Source organism: Phocoena phocoena, chromosome 1, assembly GCF_963924675.1.
Source record: "Phocoena phocoena chromosome 1, mPhoPho1.1, whole genome shotgun sequence".
In the NCBI taxonomy this organism is placed as follows: Eukaryota; Metazoa; Chordata; class Mammalia; order Artiodactyla; family Phocoenidae; genus Phocoena; species Phocoena phocoena.
In genome coordinates, this window is record NC_089219.1 from 64884740 (window position 1) to 64909156 (window position 24417).

Consider the following 24417-nt stretch of genomic DNA (forward strand, 5'->3'; position numbering starts at 1 on the left):
ATGAAATCAAGTGGCAAGGGAGTCAGGGACAGAAACAGAAGACAAACATTTTAGGAGTGATGTGCATTACAAAAAAATAATAGATTATTTTTTAGAGCAACTTTAGGGTCACAAAATATTGAGAAGAAGTCAGAGGGGCTTCCCTGGTGGTGCAATGGTTTAGTCCGCCTGCCGATGCAAGGGACACAGATTCGTGCCCCGGTCTGGGAGGATCCCACACGCCACAGAGCGGCTGGGCCCGTGAGCCATGGCCGCTGAGCCTGCACGTCCGGAGCCTGTCCTCCACAGTGGGAGAGGCCGCAACAGTGAGAGGCCTGCGTACCACAAAAAAAAAAAAAAAAAAAAAAAAGAAATTAGCTTTGAAGTGGGCCTCAAGGAACAGTCTACAAATATCGGCTGAGAGCTGATCATGCGCCAGGAAATTTCCTATACGCTGGGATATAGTGGTGACCAAGACAGGCAAAGAGCTTATGAGCTTACAATGAAGTGAGGAGGAAATGAGGCTGAGACAAAGGGGGAAAGAAGTGTAGGTCAGGGAAAATCTTGGTAAAGACCAAGAGTTGGGAATGTGTGTAGTCTGTAAGAGGAATAAAAGAAGGATGTACTTACTAAATTGGAGACTACATGCTGGAGTGTCATGGGGGGAAACTGAGCAGAGGTGGTGTTGGATTACAAGGGAATTTGAAAGCCAGGGAGGGAATTCCAGGCTTGACACAAAAAGCTAGCAGGTTTTTATATACAGGATGCAATGCTCTAAAATCAAGGGACTAGTGTTCAAAAATAATCTGAGGTACTGAAAGAAAAAAAAAAAAAGTCATTCCTATCCCCACACATGCATAGTGTCCCACATTGTCAACATCCCCCAACAGAGTGTTACATTTGTTACAGTTGATGAACCTACATTCCACATCATCATTATTACCCAGAGTCCAAAGTTACATTAGAGTTCACTCTTGGTGTTGTGCATTTGCAGGTTTGAACAAGCTTATAATGGCATGTATCCACCATTATGGTACCATACAGAGTAGTTTCACGGCCCTAAAAATCCTCTGTGCTCTGCCTATTCATCCCTCTCTCCCCACTAACCTTGGCAACCACTGATTTTTTACTGTCTCCATAGTTTTGCCTTTTCCAGAATGTGATCTAGTTGGACATACAGTACATCATAGAGTATGCAGTCTTTCCAGACTGGCTGCTTTCCCTTAGTAGTATTCTCTTAAGTTTCCTCCCAGTCTCTTTATGGCTTGATCATTTCTTTTTAGCACTGAAAGTATTCCATTGTCAGGATGCACCACAGTTATTTATCCATGCATCTACTTTCAAGTTTTAGAAATTGTGAATAAAGCTTCTATGAATATCCATGCACACGTTTTTCATGTGGACATAGTTTTCAGCTCTTTTTGGTACATACTAAGGAGTGCAATTGCTGGATCTTTTGGTAAGAGTTATGTTTCGTTTTATAAGAAACTGCTAAACTGTCTTCCAAAATGGCTGTGTTATTTTGCATTCCCTCCAGCAATGAATGAGAGTTCCTGTTGCTCCACATTCTCACCAGCATTTGGTGTTGAGATGTGCATTTTGTTCCTTTACCACATATGTATGAAATGATTAAATAAATAGATTAGCATGCATTTTTATGCACATGTAACTACCAGAGGTGTAGAAATCTGTGTAAGTATAAACCAGAAAGTATGTGGAAGAAATCCTAACATACTTGGAGGAGTAAAACTGCAAATAAACATTTGCTAGATGTTTTCTATGTTTAAATTTATACATTTAAAAGCTGCAGTTTGAAAATAAACATTTTAGATTTCATATATTCCATCTATCTAATTGCTCAAAGAAAAGGAGGAAAAGAGCAAGAAAGGATTCTAGCAAGACTGCCAGAGGCAGGTGCTGGGATTTGCTTCCATGAAGTGTCTTTCCTAACTTTCACTTTGCCTTTGAGGTTAGGCACAGGGATTGAGAAATACTTCAAAGAAGTTTTCTGGACATCTATGTTTTGCCAAGCTGTTGTAGCTTTCTCAAAGCTTTCAAAATTATCAAATACCGACATACCTCTCCAACATCTCCATTTACTTTATCAGGAAAAGACACTGCAGACAGCATCGCAATTTTCAGAATTCTTTATCATGTCATAAAGCAACAGCAGCCAAGATACCTCCACTCAAGCTATAACAAGGCAATGTTGACATTAAGATGTAATGTTCCACAGATGCCAGTTTTAGCAATAGCTATACTAGGTGTCAGAGGAAACATTATCACATGATAGCTCTTTCAAGCTGGGAATGTGACTTTTATCCATCTTTGAAGGTAATTGTTTGACTTCAAGTTTACCTGCCACCTTCAAATGGGGAAAGTTAGTTTGTTCTTACGTGTACTGTCTGTAATTTTAATTAGTTTTGCTCTTTTTCTTATCTTGAACATGTTTACCTCTGTCCATTGTCATCATCAGTTACCTATTAGCTTCTAGGTGGGAGAGAAATTACTGGAACTTTCTTAAGAGTTCCTATGAAGTTTAAAGGCTCTTCCTGCTATTTGACAATTCCTACAACACTGCCAGCATGGATAGTATCTACGGAGTGCCCTGTGTGCAGAAAAAAACCCTAAAACTTCACCAACTTCTAATCCCTGAATATTCAAAGACATAGAAATGAGGGCTCATGATTTTAAGGTGCTTACAGCTGGGTGGAGGATGCAGAAATATACACACGATGAATGGTTACATTTATATAGTGTTCTACATATTACTAAAGTCATACAGACTTGTTTTTCATCCTTACCATAATATGAAAAGATAGCTTTTATAGATAAGAGAATTTCAGGTAACAAATAATTTGAATAAATTTTTTCAAAACAGACTCTTTATTGGGAGAGCTAGATTAGAGTCCAAGTCTTGTTTCTCTAAATCCACTGTTCTTTCTACTACACTATAGATGGAAGGGTTTAAACTAGGAAGAAAGATGATTGTAAAATAAAGAAATTGGTAGAGACTTCACAGGAGAGGTCTAATTGCTAAGGATAAGAGTACTGACATCACCTGAAAGCTGGCAGGAGTAAAGATATAAGTCATGTTATTCAGGTGGGGGCCTGCTGGGCCTTCTCAGGCCCACTCTGTAGATTACCACCATAAGCACTCTTGCGTGGAATGCCCTCCTGACAGCCAAACTCTCTTATTTAGCAACCTTCTGAAAGCTTCCTTCCCACTTGAGCAAAATCTGAAAAACTGAAGAGTAACATGTAAGTCAAGGAAAGAGACCTGGATTGTTTTGCTTTTTAATTTATTCAGTTCAATAGGCTCTCTTTAGGACCTATTCATCCTAATAAAGGGTTTTCTAAATCTGGGGGTTAAATCAACCCTTTTGAGATATGTAATGACTTGTAATCTTTGGAACCAATAAAATTTTAGCACATCTTCTGGAAGACTTAATGCTTTAAGGTGATTTCTAGATAAGGTTATTTGTTCTTTTGAGCACAGTTTAAAATTGTTCGTACATCCCCACTCATATGTCATAAAATGAGGATATACGTATATTTTTTATTCCATGAGGAACGTATCATTTCTTTGTTTGTGTTGTCATCTTTGTGTCAGGTTTATGTGAATAAACCATGAATGTTTTCACAAGTATTATTTCATTTAATATTTATCTTTAAAAAAACTCACAATGCTAAAGAAGAGAAATTTGAAGTTCAGTAAATTAATTTCTTCCCCCAAGTCACTCTGTTGACTAAATGGCAGAGCTGATATTTGAACCCAATTGCTCTGATTCCCAGAGCCTTACTCATTCCATGTTCCTTATATGCCCTCTAGCCAACCTCCAAGGGTCTGAGTCTGGGGCCACTCCAAATCATCATGTCCTCTGGAGACCAGACACTCAAATAGATGTTTGCATTTGTTTCCTTGACTGTACAGCATGTGTGGATAACATTTATAAGATTGTTGTTTCCATCATCATTGAGTTAAATAGAAGGGCTATACACAAATCAAAACCAAAGCCAAAAGCAACAAACAAAACACAAAACCACTAAATACTTTAGGAACAAAATGTTCTGCAACGCTGGGTAAGTACAGAATACAGAGTATCCACAACATGCTGTATAGTAGATGTTTTTAGAATAGTAATCATTTATCACTTCCATGCTGAATGCAAAGACTGGGTAGACGGTAAACTTGAATAAAATCACCGGGTATCTTTTGGCTTTGTTTCAGCTGGTAGATTCATGAGTAACCCAGTCACATAAGGCCAACGTCATGAAATATGCATGTTGTTGAACTATTTAGTCACATATCACATTTTCTATTAATACATTCTCATTAGATTTTCTAAGCACTATCAAGGACATTCATCCTTTCATACTCCAGCTTAGCTCCCCTTTCCAGTCCCTTCCATCACCAGCACCCCTACCTAGCTGCTCCACTCCCACACCTCACCTCTCTCCTTCATTTGGTCCCCTTTTGCTCCCCTCTCCATGTCCAGCCTTTTCTCCTTAGTCATCATGTTCTGTCCTTTGTTGCAGTTACTTTCTTTAATTTATAGACTTCACTATTTTAACGCTCATCCTCTTTGCTTTCATAAAAAACAGTATTCAAAATAAATGTTGCTAAATTAATGCAACATATTAGAAATTAGGCTGTACCTTCCAATTTAATTTTTCTTAAACTATTCTCTGTGACCCTGTCAGAGCATGTGTGGAGAAAAGTAAATGAATATTCAAGCCAACTAGATGTGGATTCTAGCATAATTCTGACACTGTTACCAAATGTGTGGCCTCAAGGAACATTATTTTAAGTTTCTCAGCTTCAATTCCTCAGCTCTAAGTCGAAATATTAATACCACCATAGAAGGCTACTATGGAGACTAAATGAAATGAGGAATTCAAACTACCTAGCTATGTTACCTTAGGGAACTTACTTAACCTTTCTGCAATTCAATTTTTTCATGTTTAAAATGGTATAATTATTATACCAACCTCATTGGATTGTGTGACAATTAGATAGGTTAACATATATTGCTTAGAACTATGCTTAGTACATAGTTATATTTAAGTGTTACTTACTGTTATTACCTAATATCTAACACCATGCCTAACATTGAAAGATCTCCTATTGATCTTTTCTACAAATGGGATTCTAATCAACATTATTGACTTGTCCATAGGGAATAAGTGCTCAATATGTAGAAGGCATAACTGGACAGATGTAGAACATATTAGAAGGTAGAACTGATGGTACATGGTGACATTTTTAAGAAGGGATCGAAGGACAGTGAGGAATCAAGTTTGGTTCCCTGGTTTTTATTTGGGTAACTCAATCATGGTGATAACTTTCACTAAGAGAAAAGAAGCAAGCTTTGGCCAAGAATAAGAAGGGCTTAGGATAGAATATGGTACAAGGACCAACAGCCTGTGGCATTTAGCAAAACAGAAGTTCACATTGGAAAAAAGGGATTTTTTGGAGTGGCAGGGTAAAAAGTGAGAATAGTGTATTGAAGAGGGCATAGTCAGTAAAGAAGTAGAAGCAGTAAATTTAAGAAAACCCTTCAAGAATATGGACCAGAAAGAGGAAGAGAGAAATAGAATGTTGTCCAGAGGGTTACTTTGAAAAAGGCAGGATGTTGTATTAGTAGCTATATTGACTATTCACAACCATAATGTTTCTTGAGCTGCTGTAATTTGCCAAGTCCTAGCGGGCAATGTATAATAAAATGTTTTAAGAATAGTTTTAATGTATCTGGGGGAAATAAGAGATATATAGAAAAAGAAGAAATAAGAAAAGAGAGCATATTCTAAATACCAAATATATGGAACTGAAAATAATGTTGTAGGCATTCAGTTTCAGAGTCCCGGACGTGGGCTAGAATATTTGGGTAAGCTTGTTCTTGAAGCTGTTGCTTGCACAAGGGCATGGGGGGAGGGGTCAATGGGGTGAATAGAGCTTCAGGCAGAGCAGTCAGTGATCAGTGGGGGAAAGTACGAAATGCTTATTCAGCTCATCTCCTTATCTTTAATGGAAAGGTGGGTTTGTTCTAAAGCTTTTTCTGTGTTCAGCAGTATAGTAGATGCCAAATAAATATTAACCAAATATTTGTTGGGTAAATGATGATTATACAGGAAATAGACAGATAAGAATTTGCCTGGAATAAGGCTAAAAAGTGAAATCAAGGTTCTAAGTCTCAGAGAATTTATTTTGAGTCACAAATTTGGATCTATTATAGAAAATAGAAAACAACAGTTTGGTCAGAGTAGCTACAGAATTCAATTCTATGGAATTTAGGAAAAGTCAATGCTGAATATAACCACCCCTTAAAATCCCCAATCACTCTAATTCTTTCCTTACCTTTACTTCTCTAGGATCAAGAAGAAAATTTAATTCAATAAGAGTTTATTATCGATCACCAATAATTTCTCTTGTTCATGGATCTTGTGCCCGTAGAGCTTATAATCATATTGGGGTCAAGTGCTGGGAAAGCCAGGATAAGAAGAGATCACTGGTCTGGGTGCTGAAAAATGGGGATATTTATTTAGAGGAAAAGTTGGAAGTGAATTCACATTTGGAGGAGACAACAGGAACAAAGTGAAGGAGAGAGGAAGGAAGGCCCAGGGGCCATGGTGGGGACAGCCACGCAGCATTGACAAAGTGTTAGAACTAAAATAGCCCTAAACCTTCATGGCTGATGAGTTACATTTCTGTGTCTAATACTCTATCCCACAGGGATAGACCATCTAGTGTCTGGAAAAAAACTAAGAGCCCCTCTTCTCAGCAACCAAAGAGACGCTGAACGATTCGGCAAGTTTAAAAAAGAAATAGACCTGTTCATTCCTTTTGAATTTTCAAAGCGTCCTTGAAGGAAGGCATGCAGGATTAAGTACATTTGTAACCTGCCCTTTTGCAGACATGGGCACTTCCTCTCCCTGTGCTCCCTGAGAGGGATGGAGACGCCATAGTAAAAGTTGTAACATCAGATTAGTCCAGTAGGTAAACGGTTTCCTTTCTTGATTTACCTACAAATCCCTGCTTCCTGAAGGACCGCAAGCAAGTTCCCCTGAAGTCACACTGTTCAGAACACTCATCTGTGGCTCATTCTGAGCGTTAGAAGGAGACCCTCCTTAGAGGCCGAGCTCTGCAGGAGCACAGCCTCTGTTTGTCAGAGACAGAGCTTACTCACCTGCTCTCATGGAGCTGCCCACTTCCGACGCTGCTCTGTTTAATACGGAAACCTTATTTGTTGATAAAGCCCAGCTCTCCTCTCAGCTGTTATTTTTAAGCTCAGCCCTCCTCTGCTCTACACGTGTACACCTACTTTGGGGTCTTTTAACAGGAAACTTGGCACATAATCAGTGGTGTTTTTCACGCCGAACTCAGAGATTTTTCTTCTTTTACTTGTATTTCATATATTTCAGTTCTTATTCCATGCTCTCTCTGGCCTTTTCTTTTTCCCTATTAATGTCTAGGAATTAATTTTAACATGCAGAGATAGAGGGTTTATCACAGACCTTTTGTGTCTCAGTGTTAAATAGATGCTCAGAAGGCCCATGGCACATTCCCAAAGAGTTGGTACTGGATCTGCTCTCTTAAAAGTGGGTGAGAAGAGTCCTATGACACTTTTGGGTACAAGTGAGTCTGGGTCGTCTGTAGTTGGTGCCCTTAGCATCTATGTCTCTGTATTTAACATGGGCTTGGGTCCTCAGAGGTCAGGCAAAATGAAGTAAGTGAGGCAGGAAAATGAACAGTTATTAGTCAGGAAATCCAGTTAGTGACCTTGATAGAAAACAAAGCTCTTCAAATTCTTCCTTTATAAACAGATCATTTAATAATTTCTAATATCCTTTCAAATTCTAAAATATTGCTTGCTATATCTCTTGTTTGTCCTAAATCCCCCAAGTTTTTGCTTTCATATTATTTTCTGTGTTTTGTTTTGGTAGACTTATGTTCTCTCCTCAATGTAAATAAATGCCCAGTGCATTTCAGGGTTTACATACAAAGTGGGGTTTGCATACGAAACTTAGAGGTTTTAGTATTATTAAAAATCACTGTGTTTGGAAAAGTGACTAGGAAGCAGTATTTAGATGATAGTGGAAGCAACAAAAGCTGGAAACGTTTTTGATGCTTTTGGTTTTGTGGTTTTATTTTGGTAATCAGGCTAGCTAATTATTACTTTTCTAACTTTTTGATGTCACATATCTTTGCCATTTTCATCCTTCCTCAAAATCCTGACCATGTGCTTTGTGGGAGAAAAGTTCCCCCACTGTCCTGCGAAGTCGCACCCCCCCAAACATAGGTTTCACAACCAAATGTCTGAAGCCAAAACCCCCTGTTAATCCAGGGTCCCAGTGCATTAGAAAAATGTTAGATCCGGTGAAGGAAACATAGTCAATATGATGTTTTCCAATATTCCCTTTTTCAATTTTAAATTAAAATAAAACAAATGATATGTAATGAATGCATAGCTGTTGATGTCTGTGATATCGATTGTCCCTTTCTCATTCAAAAATGTTCCATTTTGCGGTTTGTGTACCTAAGATTCCTCATAAGATTACGCTCTGTTAAGAAGAAAGAGCAATAACTTTAGCATAGAAATGGAAATCATACCTGATTGTTGATTCTAGGGCACTATTTCGCAGAAACGTCACAATCAATAGTGTGTGTGTGTGTGTGTGTGTGTGTGTGTGTGTGGTTAGATTTATTCAGGCATTATCACTGCTCCACTCGCGTTTCATGGTGCTGAGCAAATAGTAAGTGAAGAAGAGTATGGAGTTTTTTCACATTACCCTCAATAAATGGGTTTAACCACAACACAAATCTTATAATCCACCTCTTCAATCCCACTGGCAATGGGACAAATCCAGTAGTTTTAGAAGTAAGCCTTCAAATGTACTTCTACTGACAGGCTGGAGTTTGTTTTAAGAAAAGTCAAGGTTTTGCAATCCTTTGCATTTATTGGAGTTTTCTGTTTCCATGGTTTCTGAGCGTTCACTAAAATTAGGCTTTCAGTGTTAAGAAGTTCATGATATGAGACTTTGGTTAATTCCTTCTCTCTTACCTAGATTATGTTCAAGATTAGCATATTGTTATTCCTGAATGAGCTTGGGGGGGCTATCGTTCTGTCAACATGTTTCTTCTCCTGCATGCCTTTTCCAAAGGACCAGGGCAGTCCGTACGAAGCCAAACTAGGGTGACTTTTCGGCAGCATGGAAAAATAAAATTACAGTTCTTATATTTAGTGAAGAACTACCTTCAAAAGATTAATAGAGAAATCCAGGCTTAGGCTTCTCTGGCCTTTGACAAGGACGGTGCCCTGATGAAATAAAATCTTAAAAATGAGTTTCAGAGGCTTCACACTTCCTGCAGAAGAACAATAAAATTTTCTTTTCGTGGTAGGCATCCTGGGATAGTTTATGTTGAGCCCCAAGGTACAAAGGATGTATCAAGAATATACGTAGGGGCTTCCCTGGTGGCGCAGTGGTTGAGAGTCCGCCTGCCGATGCAGGGGACACGGGTTCGTGCCCCGGTCTGGGAAGATCCCATACGCCATGGCTGGGCCTGTAAGCCATGGCCGCTGAGCCTGCGCGTCCGGAGCCTGTGCTCCGCAACGGGAGAGGCCACAACAGTGAGAGGCCCCCGTACCGCAAAAAAAAAAAAAAAAAAAAAAAAAAAAAAAAGAATATACGTAGAGGCTTTATTTAGCTATGAAGCAGACTATGTGATTTCTGATGTTACTATGCAATTGTTACCAGGTTTCTACGTGCAGCCAAAATTGTGGAACCCTCAAGTGGTTGCTGAGGGTCCCATTACCACATAAACATACATAATAATCACATAAACATACATAATAAATAAATATCAATAAGTTCTCTGAACCCAAATATGCTATGTCCATTATCTGGGGCTCAAACTCAAGACCTCCAGCAGTTACCCCTCATGAAGATAATGAGTTTTTGGTTAGTTGTTGTTACCTAATGAAGTAGGAAGCAGAGATGATAGAAAAAAGTCAGAGGCAGAAAGATACCGAAAAGAAGAGACTATGAGAATATGTGTAGACGACAAGGAGCTAATCTAGATGACTTGGAAATATTTTTTAGGAAAGGGTACGGAGCTCCAAAGCAAGTAGATGTGAGTTGCACTGCATTTCAAGGGTCTAGCTAACACCTTAGGTTATACTTGAAACAAGTTGGAAGCAGTTCAGAGTATGGGGCTCACATACTCAGAGGTAAAGAAGCCACATTGAGTTTGGCAGTGGCAATTACTCAAGGATGACTGGAGAAGAGAGGATAGTGTGACTGCCTATGCTGGAGGTCAAGAAGGCAATGCTCCCCAGAGAGGGGTCTTAGGCAGGAAGAGAGTCCCAAGTGATCACGTAGCACTACCACCCCACCAGCAAAATGTGGCAGCAGGCGGATCCAGGGCCCCTCAGCATCAGGTCTGAGTGATTGCTTGTCAGGCACATGTGTTTGTAAACTAATGACTTTCACAGTGTGATGAGATTGAAAATGAAGCCTAATTGCTTCCACTGATTTAACCCTTGGAATGCTTCCAGGCATGCCGACAGCCATGTGTCTTTAATCATGTGAGTTAATCACCATCAGGCATATAACAGAAAACAGTGGCTTATAGGAAGTCTGGGAAGCATTGCTGTTCTGTTACTAGATTTACAGTTTGGGGGCTGTCATCTCTTCAAATAAGGACACTGAGAGGTTAGCCATGCAAACTAGTGTTCGTTAGTAGCCACTGACATAGGCAATTACATGGTTGTATAATTCAGGAAAAAATGAATTAATATTTATGCGATTTTTTAAAGTGGCTTCAAAAAACTCTTAATGGCAGTGGAGTGAGAGTTGCGAGTCACCTTGATCCTTCTAAGGCCACCACGAACTTCGGTCTTGCTCTGGAAGAAAGTCAGAATTGGAAAATCGTCTCATGAACAGGCCAGTCTGACTAATAGTGACAATTAGTACTGGACTATAGTGCATAACCAACTGATTATGAATCATTTGAGCACTTTAGGTAAATTTTCAATACAGGCAATTAAAATGAAAAGACTCATGATGCTTACATAATGACTTCATTAAATTAATTCAGTTCTGAGGTTGGAGAAAATTTTCTTTTGTCACAAGGAACCAGCAGAATTTAACTTCCATTCACTTTTGTTTAAAAGAAAACTGGAGAAAACACTTAAAAGATAAACACACACACACACACACGCACCACATTGAAAACAGCTTGCTCTTTTTCTGAAAATGAACTGTTATTACTGTGGAAGAAAGAAGTGAAGGTCAGAGCATGGGTTGTATTCACATCGCTTATTTGAATGAAGTAAATCTTTCCCTCAGTTACATTCTGTATTCTGCTAAGTGCATGCATTGTTGAGGTTAAAAGAACTTTACTGTGGAGTGATCTGTAAGGGACAGACACTTCAGAAAAGATAAATACTCAGTTCTGTTACATAAACAATTGACCCAAATCATTTGCTTCATGATGAAAGACGAAGCTGGAGCCAAGTCCAAATACTGCAGTATCAATGCAGTCAGGGAACCAAAGATTCTTTTAGGTGAAATGCAGTCATTCAATCAAGCAGCAGTAGTATTGTACATTTAGACAATGAGAATGGAAGGAGAAGAGATCTAGGGCTAAAAGTGCGTTGAAATATTCCATAGTAAAGTCAGTTTCTTTTTTTAAAAAAACTTTTTATTTTATATTGGAGTACAGTTGATTAACAATGTTGTGTTAGTTTCAGGTGTACAAAAAATTGATTCAGTTATACATATACATGTATCTATTCGTTTTCAAATTCTTTTCCCAATTAGGCTGTTACAGAATATTGAGCAGAGTTCCCTATGCTATACAGTAGGTCCTTATCAGTTATCTGTTTTAAATATAGCATTGTGTACATGTCAGTCCCAAGCTCCCTAACAATCCCTCCCCCCACCCTTCCCCCCCTGGTAACCATAAGTTCGTTCTCTAAGTCTGTGGGTTCTGATTCAGGAAATCACTTCACTTTCAAGACTCATCACTTAATATCCAACATGTACACGGCTGTATGGTTTACAAAGCACATTTGCCTTTAAGTCATACAAACACTCCGTAAGCTAGGTCCTATGTTTATTAACAACAACCAATACTGGGATTTCTGTGGTGGCACAGTGGTTAAGAATCCGCCTGCCAGTGCAGGGACACGGGTTTGAGCCCTGGTCCGGGAAGATCCCACATGCTATGGAGCAACTAAGCCCGTGCGCCACAACTACTGAGCCTGTGCTCTAGAGCCCACATGCCACAACTACTGAAGCCCACGCTCCTAGAGCCCGTGCTCCGCAACAAGAGAAGCCACCGCAATGAGAAGCCTGCACACTGCAACCAAGAGTAGCCCCTGCTTGCCGCAACTAGAGAAAGCCCGCGTGCAGCAAGGACCCAATGCAGCCAAAAATAAATAAATAAACTTATTGTTTCAGAAAACCTATTTAGCAGTTCACAGTTTACAAAATTCCATGTGTTATCTCTTTTAATATCCTTCATTCCCCTCACAATTTTTAAAGATAGGAAAGGAAGACTTGAAAAATTCAAGTATTATGATTTAATCACAGGACTAGAAACAGCAAAAACCAGGTATCCTGAATATGGGTCCTTGTCCTACATACTACCTCTTATCCCTCCTATTCTTAAGACTCTTTTTTCTCCTTTGTTAATGATCTTTTTCAGAATTAATTCTTACATTCTCTGGATTCTTCTCTAGGTCTTTCACAGTGAAAACCACTTTAAATTCTAGCTTGTGATGATAATGTCTCTCCCTTTTAGTTTGCATTGCATTCCCAATCAGACTGCATTCTCTTTGAAGGCAGACACTGCAGTTTCTAGCCCCAAACTAGACCTTCACAGCGGGAAGAGTAAAGCTGAGCAGTGCTCACAGGGGTGACCATGATTGCAGCTTATCATTTCTCCTACAACACAGGATGACCCAGGGCAGCAAGAAAGCCGTTTCAGCTGCTGACACTGCCAGGTTGACCCGGCACACTTGTCAGCCAAACAGCTTGCTTCTGAACATAAGCCTCACTTGTAACAACAAAATCACAAGTTAGCAAATAACATGGGCTTTTAAAATCATACTCACTTAGATTAAGTCCAAGTGTTAAATCCAGAAATGCCAAAAAATCGCTGTAAGAATTAAGGACCTGTTGACCTTTATCTGCTTAACTTCCTTTAATGGTTTTACCAAACTCCCTGCTATCTGGAGAGCACTCCTCAGTGACACTTTACCCTTAACCACGTGTCTGGAGAGTTTAGAAGGCAAGCAGTGTGTGCTGGTGGGCGTGGGCGCTGTTGTGTGTCCAGATTGGTGTATTACAGTAGCTGTTCTCTGCCTTCCTCTCGGGGTAGTCTATCTGATGTCCTGCCCCTTACCTCCCCTGGATTCCTTTTCCAGGTGGTAGGACTGGGGCTAAGGTGCTAGTGCCAGCAGTTACTGACAGGTTTCTTTATCAAATTCAAATTAAAAGGGTCTGACTCAACTTTTTCCACCAAATGTGACCATGTGCGTGAAGGTGCTCTGTAAAGCATCAGATATAACAGCAGACTCCCACTCCCCAGAACCTTCCACAAAAGCAAAGAAATAAAAATGAACCTCCCAAATGGTCTTCTGGGGGAGAGGAAGTCTCAGAATTCCCATCGCCTTTCTTTTATTTCTCTCTTTTGATCCTGATGATAGCTTCCAAGCCACTGACACTCCTCATATGCCTGGCTTATTTCCCAGGTCGGATTGCAAGTACCCGTTCACAGTGACTGTGCTTCAGTCCTGTGTATGACACATTAATCATACTCTGGGAGGGAGGAAGGTTAGTCTTTGCCTGCTGTGTCTTGGTGGTACAGAGGTGTACTAGATTACTTTCCATGTAGCTTGTTACTTCAGTCTTATGACCTTACAGTCATACACTGAACACAGGTATTTTAGACACTAGTTGGTAGACCATTCTTCATCCAAGCAAAATTTCTGGAATATCTGTCCAGAAATCCAGCCTTAGCAGTTTGGGCTCCTCAGGGCCCATCCAGACGATGCAAGGGTCAGCTTCTCCTAAAAAGGACAGACTTTGGAGACTGAAATTTGAATGCTGGATTCACCTCTTACCAGCTATGATACTGGCCATCTTACATAACCGCTCTGAGCCTCCATTGCCCATCTGTAGAAGAAGTATGCTAATACCAACCACAAAGTGGCTCCAGGAGGAACGTAAAAATCTTGAAAGCACTGGTGTGTGCCCACAGGAGGCTCTCACGAAATATTTAATTCCTTCTCTCTTTACTACCACCCTTTCTGTTACTGTCACATGACTCCCACAACTTTCACTGTTCTCACCCTTCTCAAAACTTGCAGTTCACGACATATCTCAGTAATAAACCCTTGAGCTCATCACTAATAATTATCACACCACTTCTATTATCCCAGCTCCCAGGTCAGCCCTTTCCCTAGGAACCCTCCACTCCAATGCCGGTGACCTGTCAGCTTACCTCTCTGACTCTGATATGACACCCATCAGGAGGCATTTGTGCTGTCACTGATTAGCACAGATTCCATCAACTTCATCCTTACTTGTCCCCCTCCATTTGCTTCACTCTAGATAGGAAGTATGGCTTAGCACTAAACTAAAAAATTAATGGGTGAATCTTAGAGGTAGTTCTAAAAATTAGTTTTCTTTGTTACTGAGCATTTAAAGAAGAAATGGACAGATCCAAAAGACTATCTTGAGGTGAAGAGAACATTTCATTTTATTCCAGCACTTCCCAAAGTGCTCTCATTCTGCAATGACATTTTCACAGCATCCTTTTTGACATTTGGCCCCATTTGCTGCTATGAACTCACATTGTCCTTATGTTCCTAAATTGTCACTACATCTTTGTTTTGTTTAATTTGCTATTGTTTGTTAAGGACAAAAGAGTTCACTTTGAATGTTATTTCAGTTTAGTAAAAATAATAGCTATTTATCTGGTGAGTCCAATCTTGCCAAGCACAAAAATGACTTTAGTCAAGTTCCTTAGCCTCCCAAGTCAGCCACTATACTTTTCATAAAAAATTCGCAGGATTTTTAGTAAGACAGCCATTTCAATTTGGATATGTTATTGCTTTCTGCTTAAGTATTCCAAACTGGAAAAGTTGAAGATGATCCTAAGTTTTTTTTGTTTTTTTTTTTTTTGCGGTACGCGGGCCTCTCACTGTTGTGGCCTCTCCCGTTGTGGAGCACAGGATCCGGACTCACAGGCTCAGCGGCCATGGCTCACAGGCCCAGCCGCTCCGCGGCCTGTGGGATCCTCCCGGACAGGGGCACGAACCCGTGTCCCCTGCATTGGCAGGAGGACTCTCAACCACTGCGCCACCAGGGAAGCCCGATCCTAAGTTTTTTGTTCCCTTTTTTTCTCTATATCTAAGCCGTCCAAAGATCTAAACACTTCTTTTAAATATTTTGATGGATTCATCCTATTTTTTTTGTTTTGTTTTGTTCTCCACTTTACCTTATTACTTGTGTCTTTCAGTACCTCAAATTATTTTTGAACACTAGTCCCTTGCTTTTAGAGCATTGCACCCTATGTATAAAAACCTACTAGCTTTTTGTGTCAAACCTGGAATTCCCTCCCTGGCTTTCAAATTCCCTTGTAATCCAACACCACATCCGCTCAGTTTCCCCCCATGACACTCCAGCATGTAGTCTCCAATTTAGTAAGTACATCCTTCTTTTATTCCTCTTACAGACTACACACATTCCCAACTCTTGGCCTTTACCAAGATTTTCCCTGACCTACACTTCTTTCCCCCTTTGTCTCAGCCTCATTTCCTCCTCACTTCATTGTAAGCTCATAAGCTCTTTGCCTGTCTTGGTCACCACTATATCCCAGTGTATAGGAAATTTCCTGGCGCATGATCAGCTCTCAGCCGATATTTGTAGACTGTTCCTTGAGGCCCACTTCAAAGCTAATTTCCTTTTTTTTGTGTGTGTGTGTGGTACGCGGGCCTCTCACTGTTGTGGCCTCTCCCGTTGCGGAGCACAGGCTCCGGACGCACAGGCTCAGCGGCCACGGGCCCAGCCGCGGCATGTGCGATCTTCCCGGACCGGGGCACAAACCTGTGTCCCCTGCATCGGCAGGCGAACTCTCAACCACTGTGCCACCAGGGAAGCCCAAAGCTAATTTCTTTTATAACTCCACTGTTTTCTTTGAATTCTTACGTTACCCACTCTCATCTAAGCTTTCGTGAGCAGAATTTAAGGTCTTTGAGGAGGAATCTATAATGTACATCACTTTGCATCTCTTATAGTGTCCCTTTTTTAAAACAACATATAATTATTCTTTTACATTTGTCGAAGTCAGAGGATCAAGATCAATTTTCCTGGGCTAAACTCAAGGAATCATCAGAGACAGTGCTTTCTACAGGCTCTAGAGGCAAATCAGTTTCTTGCTTCTTCCAGTTTGCAGAAGCTGTGGCATTCCTTGGCTTCTGGATGATTTGCTTTAGTTGCTGCCTCCATCATCATGTTGCTTTATGATTGCTATGTCAGTCCAATGTTAGCATATATTTATATGCTTTTATCTTGATCTCTCTTTGCTGGGAAACCCAAGCAAAAGCAACCATTGTTATTTGAAAGCCACTGGAGAAATAAGAAAAGAAGAAAAGCTAAAAAAAAAAAAGACCTTGAGTTATCCTTCTTTGTATGTTTTATTGTTATTCTTCTCTCAAGGTTTAGGTCATCAAAGAAGTGGTGTTAAAAAGGCTGAAGTTTCTAAGGCAAGGTCAAGTTAGCAAGGGTAATTAACATTGCTATTGAGTTTGTGTTATCCTAAAATTCAGTTAGTTATCTAAGGTTTTGACTTAAACTGTAGATATAGGAAAAACCTCTGTAGGGAATATCCTACAAACTTGACACTTCAAAAAAATTTTATTGGCGTAGAGTTAATTTACAGTGTTATGTTAGTTTCAGGCATACAGCAATGTGAATCAATTATACATATATCCACTCTTCTTTAGATTCTTTTCCCATATAGGCCATTACAGAGTATTGAGTAGAGTTCCATGTGCTATACAGTAGGTCCTTATTAGTTATCTTCTTTATATATAGTAGTGTGTATATGTCAATCCCAATCTCCCAATTTGTCCCTCCCCACCTCTTATGCCCAGGTAAATATGTTTGTTTTCTACATTTGTAACTCTATTTCTGTTTTGTAGATAAGTTCATTTGTACCTTTTTTCTTAGATTCCACATATAAATGATACCATATGATATTTGCCTTTCTTTGTCTGACTTATTTTACTCAGAATGACAATCTGTTGTTCCATCCATGGTGTTACAAATGGTATTATTTTGTTCCTATTTATAGCTGAGTAATATTCCATTGTATATATGTAGCACATCTTCTTTATCCATTCCTTTGTTGATGGACATTTATGTTGCTTCCATATCCTGGCTATTGTAAATAGTGCTGCAATGAACATTGGGATGCATGTTTCTTTTCAAATTATGGTTTCCTCCAGATATATGCCCAGGAGTGGGATTGCTGGATCATATGGTAGCTCTATTTTTCGTTTTTAGGGTTTTTTTTAAACATCTTTATTAGAGTATAATTGCTTTAAAATGGTGTGTTAGTTTCTGCTTTATAACAAAGTGAATCAGTTATACATATACATATATCCCCATATCTCCTCCCTCTTGTGTCTCTCTTTCACCCTCCCTATCCCACCCCTCTAAGTGGTCACAAAGCACCAAGCTAATCTCCCTGTGCTATGTGGCTGCTTCCCACTAGCTATCTATTTTACATTTGGTAGTGTATATATGTCCATGCCACTCTCTCACTTTATCCCAGCTTACCCTTCCCCCTCCCCATGTCCTCAAGTCCATTCTCTAGTAGGTCTGCATCTTTATTCCCATCTTGCCCCTAGGTTCTTCATGACCACTTTTTTTTTTTAGATTCCATATATATGTGTTAGCATATGGTATTTGTTTTTCTCTTTCTGACTTAATTCACTCTGTATGGCAGACTCTAGGTCCATCCACCTCACTCCAAATAACTCAATTTTGTTTCTTTCTATGGCTGAGTAATATTCCATTGTATATATATGCCACATCTTCTTTATCCATTCATCTGTCGATGGACACTTAGGTTGCTTCCATGTCCTGGCTACGGTAAATAGTGCTGCAATGAACATTGTGGTGCATGACTCTTTTTGAATTATGGTTTTCTCAGGGTATATGCCCAGTAGTGGGATTGCTGGGTTGTATGGTAGTTCTATTTGTAGTTTTTTAAGGAACCTCCATACTGTTCTCCATAGTAGCTGTATCAATTTACATTCCCACCAACAGTGCAAGAGTGTTCCCTTTTCTCCACACCCTCTCCAGCACTTATTGTTTGTAGATTTTTTGATGATGGCCATTCTGACCGGTGTGAGATGATATCTCATTGTAGCTTTGATTTGCATTTCTCTAATGATTAATGATGTTGAGCATTCTTTCATGTGTTTGTTGGCAGTCTGTATATCTTCTTTGGAGAAATGTCTGTCTAGGTCTTCTGCCCATTTTTGGATTGTGTTGTTTGTTTTTTTGATATTGACCTGCATGAACTGCTTGTAAATTTTGGAGATTAATCCTTTGTCAGTTGCTTCATTTGCAAATATTTTCTCCCATTCTGAGGGTTGTCTTTTCATTTTATTTATGGTTTCCTTTGCTGTGCAAAATCTTTTAAGTTTCATTAGGTCTCATTTGTTTATTTTTGTTTTCATTTCCATTTCTCTAGGAGGTGGGTCAAAAAGGATATTGCTGTGATTTATTTTTTAAGGAACTTCCATGCTGTTCTCCGTAGCGGCTGTACCAATTTACATTCCCACCAACAGTGTGTCTTGATAATGTGGAGAAAGTAAATAGCATGCTTTGGGGAAAGGTCCATAATATGACACAAGAATAATTCATAAAATTCACTGATCACCTACTATTTGCCAGGCACTTTTCTAAAATCTGAAATGCTGACCTAGATGAAGTGGATTCTATATCTTCTCTGCCTCTAGCTACTTATATAATGTCTGTTGATACACTTAAATTCTCTGTGCTTTGTACTCCTCCTCTGGAGCTAAGAGGGTTAAACTAGGTTAGTTCTAATTTATCTTCCAATCATATGAGTCTATGAATTTTAAATATTTATAGAATGATGAGTGATATTCAATAAGTACTTGCTGATTAACTAATGTAATCTTTACCCTGCCAAACTTGTGACTTTCTATTTTAAGTTTCTTTTATTTGTTCAAGAAATGGTTATTGAGTACTCCAATGTGATAAGGAGTATAAGCAGTGTGCCAAAAATAAGCACGTGCTAAAAATGATGGAGATACAACAATGAGCATAATCCCTGCATCCTGAGACATCCTGCCTCTCTCATACCAGGAAGCACTGGGCAGCACAGTGACCAAATTCACTTGTTTCTTTTGCTAGAAGAGTAAAATTTTGCTAAACATTTCACTACCCCAACTCCAGTTAGCTGGTATTGTCATCTTTATTCTTGTTAACATAAAATATTTACTTTAGAGAAATTTAAACAAACAAATGAATAAACAAAATATTCCCTAGACATGTAACTTATTTGGGGGCTTCTCTACATGCATCGTTTTAAGCTATTGCCTCAAGGACTGCTATTTTTAGAAAAGGTGAAGCTTAAGTAGGGGTTCTGTGAGCCTTTCCCTGTGTTTAACTAAGGCAGCTCCATTTACAAATCTGTTTTCTATATTGAGATATGCTGCGAATTGTTTTGACAACCATTGTTCTAGATAATTAATTTGAATCAAAATTAAATTAATGGTAGGATACTATACATATAATCATTTAATTTGATTGGTAGTTCATGTTCAGCATGTATTTTAACGATATCTATGAAATGTAACACTCATTATCCTTTGATAGGCTAAGGGATTGTGGTACAGGAACTCACCTAAATCCTTCAAGGAATCTAGTGGTACAGCATTTTGATGCATCCTTCTTGCTGCCTTTGAACTTCCAGAGAGTTCCTGATGCTGTAGAGTTCTTTATCATGATAGTGTCATTCTCATAGCATGCATTAATTGGTAATTTACAGCTAAAGAGAACATCTTGGGGTTTTTGTTTCAACATCCTATATTACTTCTACACTGAGCTCTTCCAAGCAAAAAAAAAACTTGAACACATTCTAGATTTTTGGTAGTTGAAAAGAGGATTAAGTGTATACCGTAAAGATAAAATTCATTTATGATACAAGAGAAGTTCAAAACTAACTTTCCTATAAAGCTCAACTCAGCACCTGGAAGCACTTATATAAATGGTTCAATATCATACTGGACTTATTTGGGGCTAGAAAATAATAAAATTTTCCTTTTTTGATCATGAAGAAAAACAATTAAGGATAGAGCAGATAAATTATTATAGTATGGCCTATGTGCACTAAAAGAAACCCAGTAGGAGATCTCCTAATGCTGAAATGACTCATTTAGAAGCCAAATGTGAAATAAGCATAAAAAAAGGCATTCAATAAGAAACACTCAAAGGCAATCTTGGGTCACAATACATTTGTCCATAAGATATCCCACAACTCAGTTCACCAATATGTGGGAGGAATGACCTCTCTTTGGACTGCCCCAGCCTTGATTTACTTCTTGAAAAAGACAGCCTTGATCTAGCTTGAATTCTGGTTTGGAAAGGAGACTTTGAAGACCTTTATATGTTTTCCTCTCCAAGACCTTAAAAAGTAGATTAGCCGGCCTCATTTCACAGGCCTTAAAAACACTTCTTTGTCCTGGGATTCTAGCTAGAACATAATGACCAAGACATTTTCTATAATGACCAAGACATTTATGTTTCCATAGAACATAATGACCAAGTCCTTTTCCTATTCATGTCAGGTGCTGCCTTGAACTGTCCTTATAAGCCTAGGGTTCTAGCAAGCTTATTCCCTTGCTCTGACTCTGATATGCTCACAGGTACATTTTACTATTGCCTGTAGCCAAATTTTGTTAGCAAATGAACTTCAAAGAGCTGGAAAACTGATCTTCAGCTAATGGGTCTTTTTGACATGTTTAGAAGGTTTATCTAAAGTAGAATACTTCAAAGTCAGGTATAAAATGACCACTTTTTATAAACATTCCTTTCAGATTAGCAAAACTAAGAAAATCAGAGTCACTAATCTGAGATGTCTGTTAGCCTTTTGGGAGTCATTTATCCTCTGGGGTAAACAAGTGATGATTAGCATCCTCTTCATTGAGAGGCCATTCAGATTAGGAAATAGTATACTCAATATCTACTTTTTTTTTTTTACAGTCACAATATTCTTCTCTATGAGGATGGGCATGCTGTAGTGGCAGATTTTGGAGGTGAGATTGCCATGAATAATGCCCAAAATGGCATCCGTTTCTTTCTCCATTACTCATTGGTGCTGATATTATATGATGAATCTGAAAATGGATTTCACACTGACAGCTATACTTCTCTAAGTCATTCATATTTCAATGAATTTTAAAAGTATATCATTTATTTCAGTTTTTCCTCTTTCATATTCTCAGCTAAAAGAAAGGAAGTGAAAATTTAAATAAAATAGAGGTTTCTTGGGATTTCAAACTTTTAGCTGTAATCTTTGACCTTGGTTTTAAAATATTTCCTTTGACATTAATTTGTTTTCTATTTCCCTCAGAATCAAGATTTCTGCAGTCTCTGGATGAAGACAACATGACAAAACAACCTGGGGTTTGTTGCTGTTCGTGTTCCCTATAATTATGAAACAATTGAAATGTGTAAACTCAGCATGAGAAGAAGGGAGATGAAAGAAGCTTTAACTGGAAGAAATGTCATTCTCCCAAGGGCGGGATAATGTTTTATGTTTCTATTTTCAGTAAGCCCCCAAAAGAACTATTTCAAGGCTCTGTTAGAGAAATAGATTAGATATATATTTGGAAAATGTTACAGAAAAAATAACAGAATTTGTTTCAAATATAATTGAAAAGTACATGGCAGGCATGGATAATTGGCATTCATGTTTAGATCTCCTTATTAAGTGGTAGAGTTAACATTTAATAGGTAACCATAAAATCCATAGTTTACCCGTATCTACTAACAATTCATAGTTTTCCATTTTAACATTGTAAGGCAATAGGTGATATAGTCAAGCATTAATGTTTAAGAAAAATATAAATGCTAACATCTGAAGGAAGCATAATTGTACTCAAAATGTCTGCAATTAGGTTCATCATTTGCCTTCTCCCATCCCTTCCGCACAAAGAAGTGCACTTTTCTTTCTGGACTAGCTGTGTTATTTAATTACCCAAGCTTGGGCTAATTTTCTGTTCCTTCCTTTTCCTGCTTCTGCTTACACACTGCTCAATCACTTTTTCTGTTTGTTTCTATTCCTTTTCTTTATTAAAGTTCATCCCAAACTCTCATTTACCACTGCCTCAGTTTGGGTCCTCTCCATCTCTTTTCTGGACCATTGCTCTAGGCTTCTAACTACAGTCCTCCCTTCCAGTTCATTCTTTGCAACATCAGCCAAGTGTTGTGTTCTTCTTCCTATAAACCATCAATGATGCTTAAAATGTTATACCCCCCCACCGCCAGATCTGACCCCAAGGCTCCTCTGCGACCTCCTCTCCCACTAAACTTCTCTCAAGTCCCTTATGCCCCCGGCATACAAGCCATCTGACTATTCCCCAAACATTTCATTCACTTTCACAGCCCTGTGACTCTGCCAGCATCATATTCTCTGCCCGTGAAGCCCTTCACTGTACCCCACCTGGAGGAAGTCTACTCATCTTGCATGGCCCAGGAAATTGTATCCATTTTAAGTACCTTCCCACCCATAAACTTCCTCCCCCCCTTCTCCTCCCCACACACTTTTCTCTCTGTGCTTTTGTAGCACTTTTTTTGCACTGCTAGGTAGTACTCTGACTCACTCAACAAACATTTATCAAGGACCTACAGTGTGTCAGGCATCGTGCAAAGGGCCAGGAATACAAAATGCAAATAAAAGCTTAGTCCTTGATCTCAAGTAACTCATTTTCTGTCGGACAAACATAGTAATAAGCAGATAAGATTGAAAGCAGTGGGGACATTCAGTGACAGAGATGTGACAAAGCATCATGGGAGCTCAGGTGGAATGAATAGGGATAAATAAATTCAGACAGAGTGAACAACAGCATGAACAAAGGCACAGGGGAGGATGAGAAACACCAGACCTCCTGGGGGACTTCAAATAGCTTGGCATTGTTGGCATGCTCTGTGTGAGGAAGACAAAATGAGAGATGAGTTAAGAGAGGAAGGGCAGGAACGACATCACTGACCATGTTGTATTGTAAGTAGGATTAAGCATGCTGGTTTCCCCAATTAAATTTCACTCATTCATTCAACAAGTATTTATGGAATACCTACTAGATGCCAGACATTCTAAAGAACTGGGGATATTGCAGTGAACAAAGTTCTTGTGTTTATGGAGCTAATTTTCAAATAGAAGAAGATAAACGTTGAACAAATTACCAAAATATATACCAGACGGTGATAAGTGTTATGAAGAAAAAACAAAGCAGAGTATATGAATGGAGAGTGATAGGGGGAGCCATTTAGATGAGAGAAAGAGAAAGATAACGTTTGATAAGAGACCTATGGTGGAGTTATCCATGAGAGGAGAAGAGCAGTGTAGAAGGGGGAACAGTAATATCAGAGGCCCTGAGGCAGGAGAGTCCTTTGTGTGTTCAAGGCCAGAGTGACTGGAGTGGAGTAAGCAAGGAGGAGAATGGTAGGAGATGAGAGGTGGGAAGAGTGAGTCCTTTATTGACAGGACAAACAGATCTCATCTAGTACCTTTGACATAGAGATAGCTAACTCAGTGGATCTCAACCATGGCTGCACATTGAAATCACTTTGGAAACTTTGTAAAAGCATCCTTACCTGAATCCAACCCCCAGCAATTCTGATCTCGCTGGCCTGAGGTTGATCTTGGGTACATGTATCTTTTAAAATTTCCCCTAGGTGATTCTAAAATGCAGCCAGTTGAGACTCTCTGACTAAATAACCTTTTGTCAAATGGAATTGAATTGAATTTCACCAATAGCAAGTAATATTCTTTTATCCTAGCAGTGGAGTCTTTAAGCACAGCACTACTCTAGATTTATTTTGAAGGTTATTTTCTTTTTTACTAGTTATGTGGCCTTATGTAAGTTTGCTAATTACTCTATTACTCCCCCCCCCCGTGAAAAAAATGGCCATACTGTATGCCTACTCCCCCTTATGCAATGTTGTGACACAACACATAATATGCTATATAAATGGAGGCTATTTGGAATGTGAAAGCTCGTGTGGAAGAATTGCATATAAGCACCATAATCGAAATAAAGATATTCTTGGAAAGGTGCAATTATGCATGACTTCAAAATAATGTAGACACTTCAAAAGAAT

At 39.1% G+C, this 24417-nt stretch overlaps 1 protein-coding gene across 1 annotated transcript in view; it reads left to right on the forward strand.

The window, feature by feature from the left end:
- Window positions 1-24417, forward strand: part of TNNI3K (TNNI3 interacting kinase) — a 282005-nt gene that overhangs the window by 159126 nt on the left and 98462 nt on the right. The window contains exons 18-19 of the mRNA XM_065895777.1: window positions 21298-21350; window positions 21668-21720. Coding sequence (XP_065751849.1) covers window positions 21298-21350; window positions 21668-21720 — 106 coding nt within the window. The remainder of the gene's footprint in view (window positions 1-21297; window positions 21351-21667; window positions 21721-24417) is intronic.